The sequence below is a fragment of the Salarias fasciatus genome, chromosome 5 (genome assembly GCF_902148845.1).
Source record: "Salarias fasciatus chromosome 5, fSalaFa1.1, whole genome shotgun sequence".
NCBI classification, from domain to species: domain Eukaryota; kingdom Metazoa; phylum Chordata; class Actinopteri; order Blenniiformes; family Blenniidae; genus Salarias; species Salarias fasciatus.
Window position 1 is genome coordinate 15,220,367 of NC_043749.1, and position 17,736 is coordinate 15,238,102.

Here is a 17,736-nt window from a genome sequence, read left to right on the forward strand (position 1 = left end):
CTCACATTCACAACAACACATTTTTGAATTGTGAACTAAGATTAATTTTCTGATGACCCAAAAGTTTTCATATTCATGTGATCCTTTTTATGTAATACAACTTGCCTCAACTATTCATTAGCATTTTTCCTTTGAGACAATTTTATTGTTTCAGTATTTAAAATACCTTGAAAATATCATCCACCATGATGCAACTGGGAGATAAAGTTATGAGGGGAAAAAAAGTATCCAGGTCTCAACGAACCAGGAACATTTGAGGTAAGGTGGGAACAGTTTGTGGTGGCCAGTGGTGTAGTGGTTTGGCTCACAGTTGGACACGCATTGCATTCTGGATATTTCCCAGTTCATGTTGGGGTTTCCTCAATAGTCTTCCTTCCAGGAGCTCCTCTCACATGTATCACATGTGGAAATGTTGAGAAATGCAAAGCAATAATCAATTTCATAATAGATCATATTTAACTGTAAAATAGTGGGGTGTAACACTTTTAATTGAATGATCAGACGTGCCTGCTGAGTGAAGCCGGCGGGGGCCCTCCTGTGTTGGGCCCTGGCTGTTCGTCCCGGCGCAGAGCAGCGAAACCCTAATTGATGACTTCTTCATCTGTGTTGCGTTCAGGGACCTTTTGCATCTCATCTGCTGTGCAGCGTGCAGAGGAGCTCTCGGTCAGCCCCGATATATATATATAAAGAAAAAAACTAAATTTATGCCGGTGACAAATCCCACGTGGCTCTGCAGAGATAAATAAAACCAGATTCCTCTCCGCTCCTCTGTTGCCTGGTGAGCGTGAACGCGCCTGGATCTACGCGCTGCTGTTGAGAGAGAGAGAGAGAGAGAGAGAGAGAGAGAGAGAGAGAGAGAGAGAGAGAGAGAGAGAGAGAGAGAGAGAGAGAGAGAGAGAGAGAGAGAGAGAGAGAGCTGTCGTGCACGCGCCGGTCTGTGTGATCGTGGTGCTGCTGCTGGTGGTGTGTGTGTGTGTATGTGTGTGTGTGTGTGTGTGTGTGTGTGTGTGTGTGTGTGGGAGCAGGAGGGGAGACTCTGCAGTGTCTTGGCAGCTGCATTAGTGCATCTCCCACCGTCCGCGATGCCTCCGCGGCCGCTGACTGCCTCCTCCGCGTCCACTTGACGGCAGAGCAGCGATATGAAGTGGAGGCGGAACTGAAACTGACCCGCGGATCGTTCCCTCCTCACTATCAAGCCGCATTCACCCTCCGGAGACGGTGCGGGAGCGCTTCATTCACGCACCGAGAACACCCCCCACCCCCCCCCCGCGACGAGCATTTTTAATGGAAAATGGCGATAGGCGAAAGATCTTGCAGCATCGTCTGCTTGGTATCTCTCCAGATGATCTTGATTTTCAGCGCATCGTGGCCTGGAGCGGACAGTCTCACGTTCCCCCAGCAGTACACGTAAGTCACCCTCAGGATGAAAACATTAGCGCCGATGGGATGGAACTTTGGTTTTCGACCACTCAGGAGATACTTCAGCCACCCTGTTTTTGTTTCGTGCCTTTATGTAATTTGACAGGTGGCGTTTCTGTCCATGCAAAAAGCAAGGGTTTTAAATGTCAGTGCTCTCGGAGGTGTAGTCCACCTCCATCACTTGGTATTCATTATATATAATATATACAAAAAAAAAAAAAAAAATCAGCAACAAAAAACATCCAGAGCTTTTGCAGGGCTTCAGTGTTTCTGGAAAAGCTGTATACTATAGCTGTTAAATTGAGCATCATCTGACCAATATTGGGAATTATTTTCTTTCTACTTTCTGCTTTTCTGAAACTGTTTCTGAGAAATCTATAAATCCCCTGGAATTGTAGTGCCTGATGTCAGATATAAATTTGTATCTTCAGTTTGGAATAACACCAAGTCTTCTGTACTTATATCAAGGAAATGGGTTTTTGTTTTCAACTCACAGTTTGAAAAGATGTTGAAATATTTGTTACAGCTTAAGTTACAGCTGTGGCTGACTGATTTTCATTAGTTCAAATAGTTGGATTGTTAGTTTTTTAATTAATTATTTTTTGTGCCTCACAACCTCAACTGTGTGTGAATGGGAAATGGAAAACGGACTTCCATCTTTATTTCCCCTGCTTTTATTGTGCTTCACTGCTAGATTTTCTCCAACACAGGCTTGCAAAAGCAGTTGCATGAAAACACTACAAGTTCATCCTCAGAAACACTGCGTGTGCCCCTGCTGCGTGGCAGCCGAAGAAGAAAGGAAGGTGTGGTGTTTAGTGAGCGCTCCTGCTGCATGCTACAATAGAATTAACATTTCTCTGCTTTTCCTGCCTCTTTAATCGATTGCGCGCTCAGCTTTTTTATCCCTAACCTTTAACCTGTTTCTGTTAAGTACGGCTGGCACTTAACTGGAGACTACAGCTATCTGGGCCCACCTCCAGGCTCAGCAATCAGGCTGCTCTGGAGGAAGGAACAGGCCAGATGGTCTACTCATCTTCGGGGCACACGATGAGGGATTTCTGGCCAATCACAGCTGCAGATCTGATGTGTATTTACCAATTAGAAAACAGGCTGTATAAATCAGGGAGGTGTGAGCCTGTGTATATATTTGTGTGTGTATGCATAATGATGGATTTGGTTATTTCATATGGTGTACGGCCTTTGCTTTCTTTTCCACTTCCTCCTACTCTTCCTTGTTTTTGTGGATTTTTCTGCTGAGTGCTCTGAAACAGCTACACAGCCGTGTGCCCTGGGTCTCCTCGTGTAAGCTAAATGAAGCAGAATCGCTACTCTGAAGAACAGCATCTCATTCCAATTAAGAATTAATACTGCAGCAGTAAGGATTTATCTTCTTTCCCTCCCTCATTTACCCTTTCCTCCCCCACCCCTTCCGTTTGCAGTCTTTACAGATAGATAGATAGATAGATAGATGGTTGATTAATCATGCTTTTATTATGGAGTTAAGCTTGTGGAGCTCAGAGGTGAGGTATACAGGAAAGTCCTGGTTAAAGTACCGCAACCAGCAATCATTTTGATTTATAATAAATCCAGCGGTTGCCTGAATCATTCATCCATCATCTTTGTCCACTCTATCCTTCAGTCTTGTGGTGACTGTCAGTGGATCATGAGCGCAAAGCAGAGAGAGGGAGAAACAATCACTGTCACAGTAAATTGGCTGTAAATTCACAACATGTTTAACCAGTTTAGAGTGATGAGTGAAAGGAGCAAGCAGTCTTTGGACGTTGTGAAGCGGCCAGGTTACCTGGAAAACTCATGTTCGATACTCGCAGATTCAAGTCAGCAGGCCTCTTAAAAAAATATTAGCATCCAATGCTGATAGTGAAAAAAGAAGGAAAAGTTCATTTAAAGAAACTCTGGTGAAATTAGGCTATTTTTAGCGTAGGGACCGAATTACAACTTTGAGATATTCATGATCAAGTTGCACCATGTTCTTTATTACCACTATTTCAGTTGCATTAAGTACAATTTCATTTTACAGTCACATGTCATTTTTTTCTATTGTATATAGACTAATCATTGTCACATCAATATACAAGCAGCATGTGATGCAGTTAAACAGAATTCCTCCAAGATTAAACATGCGATCGACACACAGCATATTTCAGTGGCACCGTTCACACACAAAGCAGATTGAGTTGCTTTACAGGAACTTGTGGCAGCACCAAAATATCATTACTGCTCATCAAAAACAAAATCTACGTATATTAAGACAATCAATGAACACTGTAAAAATTACCCATTTAAAAAGCAAACCATAAAGAAAAACAGCAGCAAATTTCCATGTAGTGACCCGTGTACTGGACAGTGCTTCAACATGCAGGCTTGTAACTGCTGTGTTTCAACTGTGTAAGAGCGCCACAACTCTTCTGCTGCGGGCATTAAAGAATTTAGAAAAGTTTCAATACAGACCTTCGTTCTTCTCCTACCACAGTGAAAAAATATGAAAGCTATTTACCAATTACTACCTATAAAAAAACCAAGAAACGAAGTTTTCTCAAGCGATTTGTGAAAAAACATCTGCCAGACCTGATCTTGCTCTCAAGGTCACTGTTAGAGACTGAGAGGACATTAAACTAATATTTCTTCAGGCTCACAAATCAGAGGTATGTAAGAAATGACAAATTGCAAAAACAAGAACATAAATGATATGAAAAAGGAGGAAAAAAAGTACTCAAAGCTCAAGTGAAAAAAATCCATTTTAATTCATATGCTTCTTATTTGTCTTGTGGCTGCTGTCTTCAAGTGTTGCTGCATACGGTGTACGGCCTGCGCAGAAAGTCCCTCATGACACAAATTTCATCATCGATCGGGTGTTGTGACCAGCAAGGCACCAAAAGGAGAACAGACAGTGCCCCAACAGAGCGCTCCATAGATTTTATGTAGCAGTTAAAAAAAAAATAAATTACTTTTATATCAATGCAGTAGGAAAAGCAAGGCCTCCATTTGCTATTGCTATAGTGACGTTCAGAGTGATAGATAGGTAGATAGACAGATGGATAGATAGATAGATTGATAGATAGATAGATAGATCTTTAATTCTCTTCATAATGCGCTGCTCTGCTCCACCTATGGTTCTGCTGCTTCACCTTCTCCACCTCCCGATCTCTCTGATGGGAGTGAATATGGGTCAGGTCGTGTAGCGCTCCTCTCTCTTTCCTCCCAGGGCCGTGTGAGTGTAGCAGGTAACGGAGCCCAGGCACAAGTACGCTTTGCTGTTCAACTCCTTTCAACGCAGCATGGCTGTACAGAATTTTCTGATGTCCCACAGGGCTCGAGTGGAGAGGAAATGGAGCGCATGGTGGAAAAAAAAAAAAAAAAAAAACTTTGGGCTTTGGCTGCACTGACTCACAGGGCTGAAACTGCTCTGCAGGTCTGTGGGCTACAGTCGTGCAACAAACCTGATTTCGTCACACAGGACAATGCAGTGCTGCTTATTACAATTAATCCGTCATGCAAGGAGCTGGTCGTCTTCAGACCTTTTAAATGTAGTAAAATAATCAATTGGTTGAAATTAAGTATTCTGTGAAATCCTCAGTGTGAGGAAGTGGAGGGAAGAATTGTTCCAGCTCTGTCTCTGTCTCTCTCTCTCTCTCTCTCTCTCTCTCTGTACATTTAACCGAACATATGAATCATGATGTTTAGCTGCTTAAAAGAAACAAAAACAAAAGTTAAGTCATCCCCCGAAACTTTGAGAACCACTGTTCAGAACCATCATATTGTCTCTGAATAAAGGAATACCCAGATCCGAAATGGTTAAGAAAGTGTGGGAGTGGGTAAGGCAACCACAGAACCATCAATTAAAAAGGATATTTCAACATGTCAGGATCAACGTCCAAATCTATTTTTGGTGCAATTTCAAAGCATATGGTGTACAGATGGTTGATGGCAATTAATGAAGCATTCATGGAATCTAATGTTCGTCAACAGTGATATTACACAGCCCGAAGCAGAGTGCAGTCAAGGATTTTAAGACCCGTAATGTACAGTGAGTGATGGACCTCTGCAATTTATAGGTGCTAGTCTGAAGTAAAATACAATAAAAAAACTCAAAGGTCAATTTAATTTAGATATCATCAAGCATTTTTGTTCAGTACTTTAATCTCTCACCCTTTGTATTTGCTTCATATTCTAATTTTACTTGATGAGAGATTAAAGCCAACGAGCATTATTAATCAGGGAATTACCTCACATTAGACCTCTGATTTTCTGGCAAAATGCATAAGATTTGTTTGAACATCAAAAGACGCCAGCTGAGTCACCGCTGCTCTGTGTAATGTTTTATATTTGGAAAAGTGTCTCTGTAGCAAGAAGGAGCTGCTGCGTTATCATTTTCATCCTCATTTTCCTGTGATCAGCCAGTGTGGGCCTGATTTAAGGGCTGCAGCATTCCCAGCAACACACTGGCCACAGAAACTCAACGGAGACTGAAACCTGGAGACAAGAGGAATGTATTTTTAAAAAGAAAGTTTTCTCTCTCTCTCTCTCTCTCTCTCTCTCTCTCTTGCTGCAACACTTGGTGTTGTCAATATGAAGAGTGCTGCGGTAGGAGCTGTCTGCTGCTCATATTCAAAGCATCCCTCCTATTTTAACCGCCTCGACTGCCTCCAGCTGAAAATAATTTCACTTTGAAATGGCGCGGTGTGAAAACACCCTGTCAGACACTCCATCGTATGTTAAATGGGCCTTCAGTGTCATTGTCTTGATGTTACCGGATTTGAAAAAAAAAAAAAATCTTACATCGTAGTTTTTTTTTCTCTTGTTTCACATTTTCTAGAAATCCTTTGTGCTTCAGTGTGAAAAGTGAAAAGTACTGTACCATGGGTTGACTATTTGTCACCTGTTTCAAAAGCGAAGAGGAATTTCTCTGCGTCTTTAGAAAAAGTGGTCGTCTGTGGACGGTTGGGTGAAGATCTACGGCTCCTCTGACGGCAGAAACAAGCCAGATCAGACGTTAATGTGCGGCGTTGTCTTGTAACTGCTGCCAGCAGTCGGACCAGCAATGAATCGAATCTCCAGGCATTTACGCGATCCAACGTGCGTTTCTGGATATTAAGATTTATTTCCTGGCCTGAACTTAATTAGGTAGAGGATTAGAATAAACCTTCCGTCTGAAGAACCTTCTCTTTAATCAGTCTGAGACGCAGAACGGCTGAATAATGAGGACGGGACTGGCGAAGTTTCGCAGGTGAATTGCGGGAAATGCGCGTCTTGCTGTGCGTCAATACAATATATTATTTACTATCCTCCGTCGGAGCATATTTAAGTGTTTGCATTTCCATCCGGCTGATGGCATCCGCTCCAACATACGGCAACAGTAATTCTCCTGCTGCAGAATGCCGCGTTCCCTCTGACAGGTTGTGCAGGATTGTGTACTGCTTTGAAATTGCAACTGGCACTGTGATTATGCTCCACCATGTATTATTTAGCACACACTTCTGAAAAAAGAAACACAGAGCCCATACTGTACTCTATAGAACCAGCTGAGTGCAGGAGAGTGTGATCCAGAGACCTTTGGCAATAGTGCTCAAGCATTTAAATCATCACCAGAAATACTGGAGTTAGTGACACTAAATCTCAGAAACAGAATAAGGAAAACGGTGTGAACTGGTGCAGCGGTTAGCTTTGGTAACCCCCTCATGAATATTCCAAGTTCAAACCCACTCGCTGCTTTCAGTGGGTGTGTTTCTTGTCCATCCATTACCACTGCTCATTTTCAGCAGGAGAAACTGGATAGGCCTGAGACCCGCTTTTGTTCGCGCTGCCTCCGCTCTCCGTTCAAACCGTCGCCGCTCGGTAATGGCAGCCGCGGCGCTAACGTACACCTCCTGCGAATTTCCAGGCGAATCTCGCCACAGATCCCGAGCGCATCGTTGCAAAAGCTTTCATCAGTGGCTGCGGCGTTCGCTCATTCAGTGATAGAAAGAGATACTTGCTAGATGGATTTAAGGAAAGTCTGAGCCTCATGCAGATGTTGCACGTTATCCAGCTGTTAGCCTCATAGTTCAGGGTTTTATCGGCCGTCCAAACAATGACCCTGTGAGCGTCGCGACTTTGGTAGTTATATGTGTAGATGTTTGTCTGTGCAGTGTGCGAAAGGTTAGATGACATTTAAAATGTTGAGCCTAATGTTTTTTTTTTTAAGAAGCTTTTCAGTGTCCCCCAGGCAAGTCGTGCTAAGATGCACTCAGCGCTACTCAGAATGTGAAAACAGTTGTATATCAGGTCCTCTGTGGATCCGGATCAAATCTGCTAGAAAAGTAACTTGGAGCATGGTGTCGGTGCTGACTTTGACTGGGCTTAAAGGAAAAGACAGAGCTGCAAAATGGGGATGTAGTCTGAAAGATTTATTAGACCGAGAGGCTGTAATGAATGCCGGGTGATTCATGTGCCAGAGCTGACATTTAAAAGAGAGACCAGTGTAAGTTGTGATGCTGTTTGACACTTAATTCTCATTCATTAAACAGCCAGGTACCTAAATCTTTCATCAGCAGAAAACTTCCTTTTGATTCTGATTTTCAAAAATTCCCCCCCCTGAGCACCGACACGTCTCCGCTGCAGACTGCAGTTGTTGTCCATCCATGGAGCTCTCGTTTAAAGCGAATCGTTGGATCATCCATAAGAATCATTAACACTGATTAGCTCTTGTCACAGTACCTGTTGGAGCTATTTGGCAGCAGGTAAACATTTTTGTTCCCAGAGTTGTGCTACAAGCAGCATCGATTGCCAGGTGTAAGGATTTGTTGTCTGACAACGCTGCAGTAGTTGGTGTCTGTCAAAAATGTTCCAAGGAAGGAAAAATGTCGAACTGGTGACTGGATCTTGGGTGACTGCGGCTCATTAATGCAGGTCTAGTAAAGCTACAAAAAGTGAGTGAAAAATTGAGGAATGGATATAAACTGTGTGATTTTGTGATTATAGCGCAAAGATCCCCAGACATGCTAGCTAAACTGTTAAAACGTGCAATAAATAGCAACACTGCTGTAGCCTCAAATGGCCACTGAAACACTGGAATGCTGTACAACAGAAACACTTGCTGTGCAGTCAGATAAGTGAAGAACAGCTTTCAGTTGTTTGCTTTTTTCAGTTTTTTTTTTTTTTTAAACATGAGATGGGAGCTACTTATGTAGGTATTTTATTTCACCCTGAATTAGCTTCATTCTCATAATCTGGGATACATTAAATACTGTGTCAACATTTGTAGCACTAAGAAATAACTTGACACTGATTTGGTGCCGCCTCACAAGCATGAAGCAGATTCCCACAGTGTGTGTGTATGTGTGTGTGTGCGTGTGTGCGCACACTTATGTGAGCCTAAGTACCCTCAGTTTTGTATCAAGCAGTTTTTCGGGAATATGTGAGGCCTTTTTTTGGAAACAGAAAGCTTAATAGATGTTTCTCAAATAGGTTCAATTCAGGGTCAGTATGAGGAGATTTGAACATCTACATGAGATTGTCCTTCATTCATCTCATGAGGCTCTCTTCATCGGGGGGAATAACATTTCAAAATATGTTTTTGACACTAAACATAAAAATGTAGTCGGCTGTGTTGACTGGGTGAAAAGTTGACATAATTGAAAGCAAACCTGTCGGTCCACATGTGTTCCCCTCCTTTTGAAATTTATTGTGAGTAAATCCCGTTTCATCAAGAAATCTTTTCTGTCACAGCAGGTTTTAAAAGCCATTTGCGCTCTTAATAATGAAGGGGCGGATTGTGTTGTTGCGTTGGCTTTTTAAGTCTCCTCCTTACAGAATCATGACGATGCGTCAACAGAGCTTATTAGACGCCGTTACCGAAATTTCCCTCAGTCCTTCACGATGAATGAGCTGGTGTTTAAAGCCTTTTCTCTATTCCTGTTGTTTGTCTCTCAACACGTTATGTAGAAAATGCTGAATTCTTCAAATGTGACCATATTATTGCTCTGGTTTTTCTTCTCCAGGTGCATAATTGAATTTTTGCATTCTAATTCATGTTTATGTGACTATTAGTGCTTTTTGAAACATTATTTCTTAATGGGCCAAAAGGACATTCGTGTTTGTTTTTCTTAATGTATCTTTCTATTCATGCACAGGTCACTAATGTTTTTTTTCTGAGAGCATCACTGGTTACTTCAATGAAACATCAGCACACACACACACACCCAGACACATCTTTTCATCCGTTTTGCATTGTGTGACTGTCATCTTGTGATGTTTATCCGCAGGATAATGCACTGGGCCCGGCGTATCGAGCAGGAGATTGACAGAGTCTTTCAGCACATCACTGGTGCTCAGCAGTTGAAAGGGGTGAGTGTGTGTGTGTGTGGTTTGTTGTCGTCTTACTCATCGTAGCGATGCATGAGCTCAATGAGAGGTGCGTCGATTCTGTAAGTTGTTGAGAGAGTTTTTAGTGTTGGCTCGATCCACAGAGACGGGACGACTCATTAACAAGTCAAGAGTTCAAACATCAGGGTTAAATCATTTATTACAATCGATTGAAATTAAAATGCAATCAAACCAATGATGGTTTACTTAAAACCAAGTATCAGATATTTAAAAATACAACACAGTCATCTAACAGTGTTTCTGCATTAAAAAAAACACACAAAAAAATTCAACAAGAGGTGAAAAGGAAAAACAGCCTTTTAACAGGAAGAAACCTACAGAAACAGGGTCAGAGATGCTGCTGCTCCAGATGGAGTGAGGAGACAGAAGCAGAGAGATACACTCAAACAATCCACAGTCCTGTTGATCTGCTCCAAAAGACATGGTCAGTGTTCACAATCGTCATCGGTTCTGTTCATATAGAAAGTTTCCCTCACAGAGGTCGGTGTAGAAAATAGCTGTGTATCCATTAAGCTCTGACGCGAAATAGATGCATAATGAAAGGAAACGGTCACATTCCACCTCCTGCTTTCATTTTTTTGTTCTCCTGCATGATTTCCAGGGAGCCTCTTCAGATGCATGAGCGGCTAATAACTGTTTTTGTTTTCCCAGAACAGACATTAAAATCTCTCCAATAACTTTGATAATGAGCAGTTTTCACAATGCATGCATGCATTTTTTTGGGCTTTGCTGCCAAATTTTGTTTTCACTTTACATATTGCTTGCAATAAGAATCAATCTTGCCCACATTATATGATTCCCGCAGAGCAGAAGAAGTGGTAGAACAAACGCCTACAGCGGTCACATTTAGAGTATCTGGTGTAAAGCTTCATGAAGTCACGAGCTTAATAACACCTACATTCAGGAATACTAATTCAGAGCTCTCACGAGATGCTCCTAGAACTTGCTGTGTTGTCATGAATGACAGTTTTCGTTCTTTCTCTTGCCTGGTTTATCATGAGCTGTGTTAATGCGATCACACTCATGGCTTGATTTCCGAGCCTGTAAATTGATTTCCATATTGAAGTTATTGTTTCATTTCATGCTCTCCACTGAAGAGCAGCTACTCAAGTACGGGCAGATAGATTTTGTTTCTATTATTTGTTCCTTCTTCTTTTCTTTCTTTGAGTTCAAGCTGAAAAATGGTGAATGTTTTGTTACAAAATACCAGATTTATTTGGGAAATTAAAAGGCAGTTTGAATCCATTTCTTTAAAATCGAGTTTTGGAACTGTTTAAATTGATGCCTGGTGATATTATGCATCTCCATCTGCGTTAAAATCTGTGTGTCATCTGATTACTTTGATGAGCTTATGTCTCCCTTTTAGAGAGTTGCACAACAGGAAATATGTTTCATCGATTAATTTTTCTCTTTATTGTACAAACCACACTTTTAGTTCTTTAGTGGCCAAATCACCTCAACAAAAAAATAGGTACAATTTAAGACAAAGAGGTTGATGAGATACGTTGTCAGTCACAGAGCAGATATGCTGGGAATATTTAGCATGCTATGTTTTTAGGAATTCGTCCTGTGTTAAAAGAAAACAGTGATATTTATTTAATCAGTTAATTGTTTTTGTTGGATTTGGTAACATTGTAAAGCCTTAAAATGAAATGAACAGAATCTGAGTGTATGTTTTCATTGAAATTACATATTCAGAAGGATGTCCTAAAATAGTCAGTTGTGATTTTAGGTCATAATTGTCAGTAATTGCATCTAAAATCTTTAACTGGATTAAACCATATTGGTCCCAGTAGAAAAACAAAAAAGGGGAGCCATCAGGCACTATTTTAGTGAGTATTTTGCTCCATATAAACACTTTGTTTTCGTTAATGCTTTAATATTCAAATTCATCGGTCGACATTTTAAAGGAGGAACTGCCACCTTTAAAGACAAATATCAGAGCACAGGACCAAAGATCAGCTGTAGGGGGCAAGAGAGCCCTGCTCAGGGAGCGGTGTGGGGGCGTTCCCTTGGCGGAGAGCAGCAGCACGTGTCCTCTCTGTTTGTGTCACAGCGGAGCAGATGGTCAGCCTGCAGTAAAGCCTGGATGTGATACTCTCTTGTTCATTCAATCCCCATTAATCCCCTCATGCTTCAGAAACACTCCGGATTGGTTAAAGAAATTGTTCCTCTTAGCTCGGAAAGCTTAGTGAAATCTCGTCTTGTCGAGGAAACACGCGTAATTCCAACGAAACTTGATGTTCAATTCTTCATAAAAAAACAAACAAAAACAAAGGTGCACATTTTACAGATGATTCCCAGACCTAACTTCAGACCTGTGGAAATGCAGTGGTTGGAATAAATCCTTAAGCAAGTTTGTTTTTCATTCCTAAAGACAGCGCAAAGGAAGAGAAACGCTCTTAAAGCCCTTTCATATACACCTTTGTTACCATCATACGTGTGACAAAAATATAAATAACACCTACTGATTGGTGCACCGGTGCACAAAAGCCAGACTGACCAACAATAACAATAAAATCAGTGTATATATGACACAATATCAACAATTATGTAAGACACACAACCCTGTGTGGAAACATCGTAAAATCAGATAAAGACTGAAAGAATAGAAAAATATAGGCAGCACCTCCTGTCCATTTTGTAATTTCAACTCCTTTTTTCATTTAATAATTAGTGCTGAAAGCAAGAAGTTAAACACAGCAGAATTTAAGATTTGATAACAATTAACATCATCTTTGGAAACCCATCTACTGGTTGGGTTAGGGTTACAGCCTGCAGACTTCACTGTTGTCTGGGCTTCATTTGCGTCACATCCTTTCCTGCGATCCTCTCCGATGCTGAATAAATTCCTCACTCCGGGACCCAGATCTTCACATTCTGCACACAGTTCACGCAAACACCCTGTTCATTACTGCAGCCTCCCATCTGTGCAGCGTGGGGCCAGTGAAGGCTCCGGCTCCTGCACCGCTCCAGGAATGACTCAAAGTTCATTTCCAGTGGTCCACTTACAGGGAGAAAGCTGTCGTGCTGTCTCGTGCACGTGTTTGCCGTCGCCGTCCTCTCCCTGTCGCGCTTCCTCTTGGGGTGGAGAGTCTGATGACCTGAAACTCGCAGAGCGGCACACACACAGCGAGAAGCTGTAACCATCTTGTCCTCCTGCATGTCTGATGATAACGAACCTCCTGAACCACTGTCGCTGCGGTTTCTGTGTTTAATAATGCACAGGTGAGGGCGGCAGCGCCGGCTGTCTTGACATCTTTTCGTGGGGTATCTCTGATAAAAGGAGGCATATCATGACAGCGGTTTTTGCTCCGCTGCCTCATCTGCATTATTTAGTTTTGTTATGTTTAAAAAAAAAACATTAAAAAGAGATTAGATTCGAGCTGGACAAAGCAGGCAGTGTTAAATTGTCACTGTTTATTCATTTATTCATCCATTGTCGACGCCTGTTTCAACCCAGTGTGGAGCTGCATATGCATCACTTCTTATAAGTGATGTTGCCAATCTCAATATGGGCTGATCTGAAACAGGACAGCAGTGATCTTGCTGTTGTTGTTGTCCTTGTAGATGTGTTCTTTTTCATGTCAGTGATGTTTATGATCAACAAAACCATAAATATTCCTAATGACCCCTCAGTGTTACTTTCACACTGAGAGCTTGGCGTTTTCCGTTTGGTCTCTACAGGAAATATATCTGAAAGAAAAAGGGGTTTCACACACTCACACCAGATGCAGCTCACTTCCTTTTTGCTCCGGAGTAATTCCCGGGTGTGTCCCAATGACCCATAAAGTTCTCTGGTGTTAGAAATCATAAGCCGTGCTTCGTGAGGATGGAGCCGGGCTGTGCTTCAGGTCTCTCTGAAGTATTTCCATGTTCAGTCTAAATTAAATTCTAGATTCCTTGGAGAAGAGTGTTAAATACATCTTCTGGATGAATGGGATTTTTTTTTTTTTTTTTTTTTCAGTTCTCAGTGAGGTTCGACCCAAAACAGCAGAAACCACTCTGCAGTGCATCATACCGGGCTCAGCTGTATCATCATGGCCAGCTGAATAACATCACGTTGGTTCCTCTGTTACTGTCCAAACAGCTCTGACCCTTCAGGGCAGAGACTTCCCTCCACATCTGAAGGTCTGCTGTGCCGTCCAGCTTCGAGATGTGAGCAGTAAAGCCATCGAGTCCCTGAAGGGGCATTTAGTGATTGTCTGCCCATGATAGTGTCACCGGTTGACTGCATTTTCAGATTTAGAGCAGTTTTGATGGATACTGACCGCTGGGAACACCTCACAAGCACTGAATTTGAAAAATATTCTCACTCAGTCATCTAACCATGTGGTGAAAGGTAGAATTTGCTCAAATCTTCATTCCTATGTTCATAATGTACATCAGTGGTGTGCGTGCAGCCGTGCACCTTGCAAGGCATCTATTGCCATATAGAGACTCTTGAAGCTATAACAATGCATGATTCAAGAGGAGTCCATTTACATTGGAAGTTCATATAATTATTAATTCATGAATACATGCAAACATTTCGTGAACGGAGGTGCATCCAAAACAGCACTGCCAGAAAGCGAGCGCGCACGTGTGGAGAGAGACACAACCCATCTTCCTCACACTCCGCCGGCTCCTTGCTTCTGCCAGAATCAAACACAAGGTCACTCTGCTGACAAGTCTGCACAGCAACGCCTCCTCCTGCCTGTAGGAGCTCCTCAACACACACATCTCAGAACAGAACCGTTGCATCGGGTTTTTCTGCTCTGCTGCTCCTCACCTTGAACATCTGAGAAGCCCTCAGACTGTGGACAGATTAGAACTTTTATGAAGTGTTATTAAAGCACATGACGCTTTAGTGTTTCATCTCAATAGGTTTTATATAATAATATTGATTGTTCTCATTACATTCAAGGTCATACTGCTGCAGCGTTCCTTCACAGCGTTGGTTTTCTTCCAGATCAGAAATGTGTGTTTGAGTTTATTTAGTAACCATAGAATTTGTTCGGGTGTGTTATGGCATAATCTTTCCCTCATATCATTAAACCACAAGAGCGCCAGTCAAACATTAGTCTAGAAGAAGGAAGCAAAAGTGACAGAAACATGATCTGTCTTTTAGCGGGATGCAGGTGTGAACCTGACTGCGCCTGTGCAGCATGTTTTCCCTTCATCGGTCTCAAACTGCGTCTTCGCTCTCACATCAATTCACACTCACAGACAGCGAGAGCTTCCAGTTAATTGAAACAAGTGCGACGCTGGCGCGTAATTGTTGTTGTCGTCTTAATTGCTTGCTGTCAGGTGATTATGTTATAACAATGACAATCATGCTGTGCAGATACAAACATGTTTTACATAATGTTCATGCTGATATATAGGACAGAATCAGCATTATATTACAGTTTTAATGACTGGTTTGTCTAGAAACAGAAATAAACTAAATTGTTCGACCATCTATGAGTCAGCTGAGTGGGATTTAGCTGTGTCTGTATTAGATTTATGATATTTAACCATCATTACAAGCCGTCTGTGATAATGAGTGTATTTTTTCCCTAAACGGATCACATTATGATTCATTGTGCAGTCACACAAAATGAAGATATATTTTTGAGTTTCTATGGCTTTTCTTCTCACTGCCACTTGGCATTTGTGACTATTTGGAAACTCCAGCGAAATGCTTCTTCAGCGGTACATACTCCAAATACAGCATTGTGTGACCGTGAATGCGTTTGGATTTGCACAACAAGTGACTGTTCCCCCGTGACTTCCGTGTTTAAACACTGAAAAGGTTTATATCAGAAATGATCCAGATTTGTTCTGAGAATCAAACTTTTGGGTAAAGTCTGTATTTGCTAAAATAAAAGTTTGAACTTTTTGTGAAAATAGATTTAGAAGTGGTTTTGTTGGAGTCTCTCCTCGTGGTTTAGACGCTCTGATGTCCACTGTAATGCTGTAATGTGTGCCAGGTCAGCTTCAGATGACTGTGTAAAGAGCAAAGTGTGTGCTGTCAGCAGAAACGCCCCTCAATGAAGACTCTGCTATTGCTTTTACGTTTTTAACACTGCGCATTAAAAATTTACAGATATACAATGAGGAGAGACGACGGTTTAGTTTGGCAAAAAATCAACCCAAGAAGATTGTAGAGAAGGTGGCGCTGGACATCGAGAGGCTCCTGGCGAAAAAGCGCAAAGCACTGGATGTGAGTATTGCAGTGAAAACTGTTTCTTCTTCTTCATCTAAATGAATTAAGATTAAAGTGGCTCATTTGTTGCAAATTTAATGGAAAAACTTTCCGTGTGACAAACTGAGCATGTCCTAAAAAAGAACAAATTGCACTGATTCATTTCGTTCTTGCTTTATCCTGGTGATCGCTCTGCAGGTCGTAGTTATTACATGTCAGTATTGGATATCAAATACTAGATACTCCTGGTAGAGGGTTTTTTTAATTTGGCGTGCATGTTTCATCTCGCATAAACGGAACATATTTTAAGTTTAAAGAGTAAAGTTTAATAAACAGAATCCCTTCAATACCTTAAGAAAGTTGTTTTTTTTTTTTTAAATTCAAAGCCACTTCCAGCTTATTTTTTAACACCTTTATCACATATTAATTACCTGTTTTATGAAATATAGACTTGAAAATATATTTCTTGTTATCTTTTAATGTTCCTGTTGACATGGCACCCTTGACTAAATGGCATCGCAAAGTAATACATTTTAAAAAAACGTTATGAGTAATACGAATACACTGAATATGAAGTCACCCGATAATGTTTTACAGTGGAGTGAGAGAGTAAGTGAGGCATAATGCAAAAACATTTCTCCTTGATTTGGTGTGTAATTAGCTTGAAACTCCTGTGTGCAGATTTGCACCATCAGCAGAAAATCAGCATATTGGAGATCAGCAAAGGAAGGATTTAACAAGCGTCCGTTAATGTATTTACGTCGCTTGATAATTCTCAGTACCAATATTTAATGAGTTTGAGCAGACATTGTGTCTGATTGTGAGTGTTCTGTTTTACATTAAGACGTTCTCTCAAGATGGTCACACAGTTGAACTCGTAAAAATGGAGCCTCAATTCGGGAACAAATGGAAACCTCTGCCAAGAATAGAGTCATGTTACACAGCAAATTCAACAAGAAAACCTTTGCTATACAAATATATGTCAGTTTTAAACTGTTAAATAGTGAAATAAATAGTGAATATGTGGAACAGTTGTGCAAGGTAGCAACATTCTTGCTGAAAATCCACTTAATGAAAATGTGATTTGCTTTATAATTCCTAATGTTGTGTCAACAGCAAAAGTTTATGTGCAGTAAAAGCAAAATCCAGTCGGTGTAAAAAAAACTTTCTGCTTTTCACCGATTGAAGCTATTTTTAGGTAGATAGTAAATAAAAATGCGCTTTCAACAGCTTGGGAGTATTAGGCACTAACAAAAAGTACAGCCGTCCTCATACCATCTGGACGGCTGTAGAGCTGCAGCACGGTTTACAAATATCTCTCAACTTGGTGCAGGTTCAAAACTTCCTCTGGCACGTCTTTCTACGTGCATTTCGTTTTTTCTGATGTAATTTTTGTGTCTCTCTTTCTTTCTGTGCAACATGTAGAGATTAGCCAAAGAGGCTGAGCGCCTCCAGCGGGAGCATTCGTGGCAGGATGGGATCAAGGTAAAAGCTTCAATTTCTGTTTGTTGAAGAAAAGAATGCATTTTTAACTTGTGCATGTCCCAAAAGCAACTTTGATTCACACAGTGCTCATTTGGGATCATGCTATTCATGTTTTTTTTTAATATCTCTTAAAACAGATAACCTTCACTGCTGAATAACTATTTTTTGTCTTGTTTTTCTCTGCAGTCTAACATTTTTTTTCTTTTTGTGTTTTGGATTGATTTTATCTTTTGTGGAGAATCCAGTACAAATGAATTTAATCTGGCATTTAAATATGCTTT

The 17,736-nt window shown here is 41.1% G+C and overlaps 1 protein-coding gene across 1 annotated transcript in view; it reads left to right on the plus strand.

The window, feature by feature from the left end:
* The first annotated feature begins 1,201 nt into the window (after nucleotides 1-1,201).
* cacna2d2b (calcium channel, voltage-dependent, alpha 2/delta subunit 2b) overlaps nucleotides 1,202-17,736 on the plus strand; it is a 32,716-nt gene continuing 16,181 nt past the window's right edge. Inside the window, exons 1-4 of the mRNA XM_030092819.1 lie at nucleotides 1,202-1,407; nucleotides 9,681-9,762; nucleotides 15,872-15,988; nucleotides 17,396-17,455. Of these exons, the coding sequence (XP_029948679.1) occupies nucleotides 1,292-1,407; nucleotides 9,681-9,762; nucleotides 15,872-15,988; nucleotides 17,396-17,455 (375 nt within the window). The 5' untranslated portion in view covers nucleotides 1,202-1,291. The remainder of the gene's footprint in view (nucleotides 1,408-9,680; nucleotides 9,763-15,871; nucleotides 15,989-17,395; nucleotides 17,456-17,736) is intronic.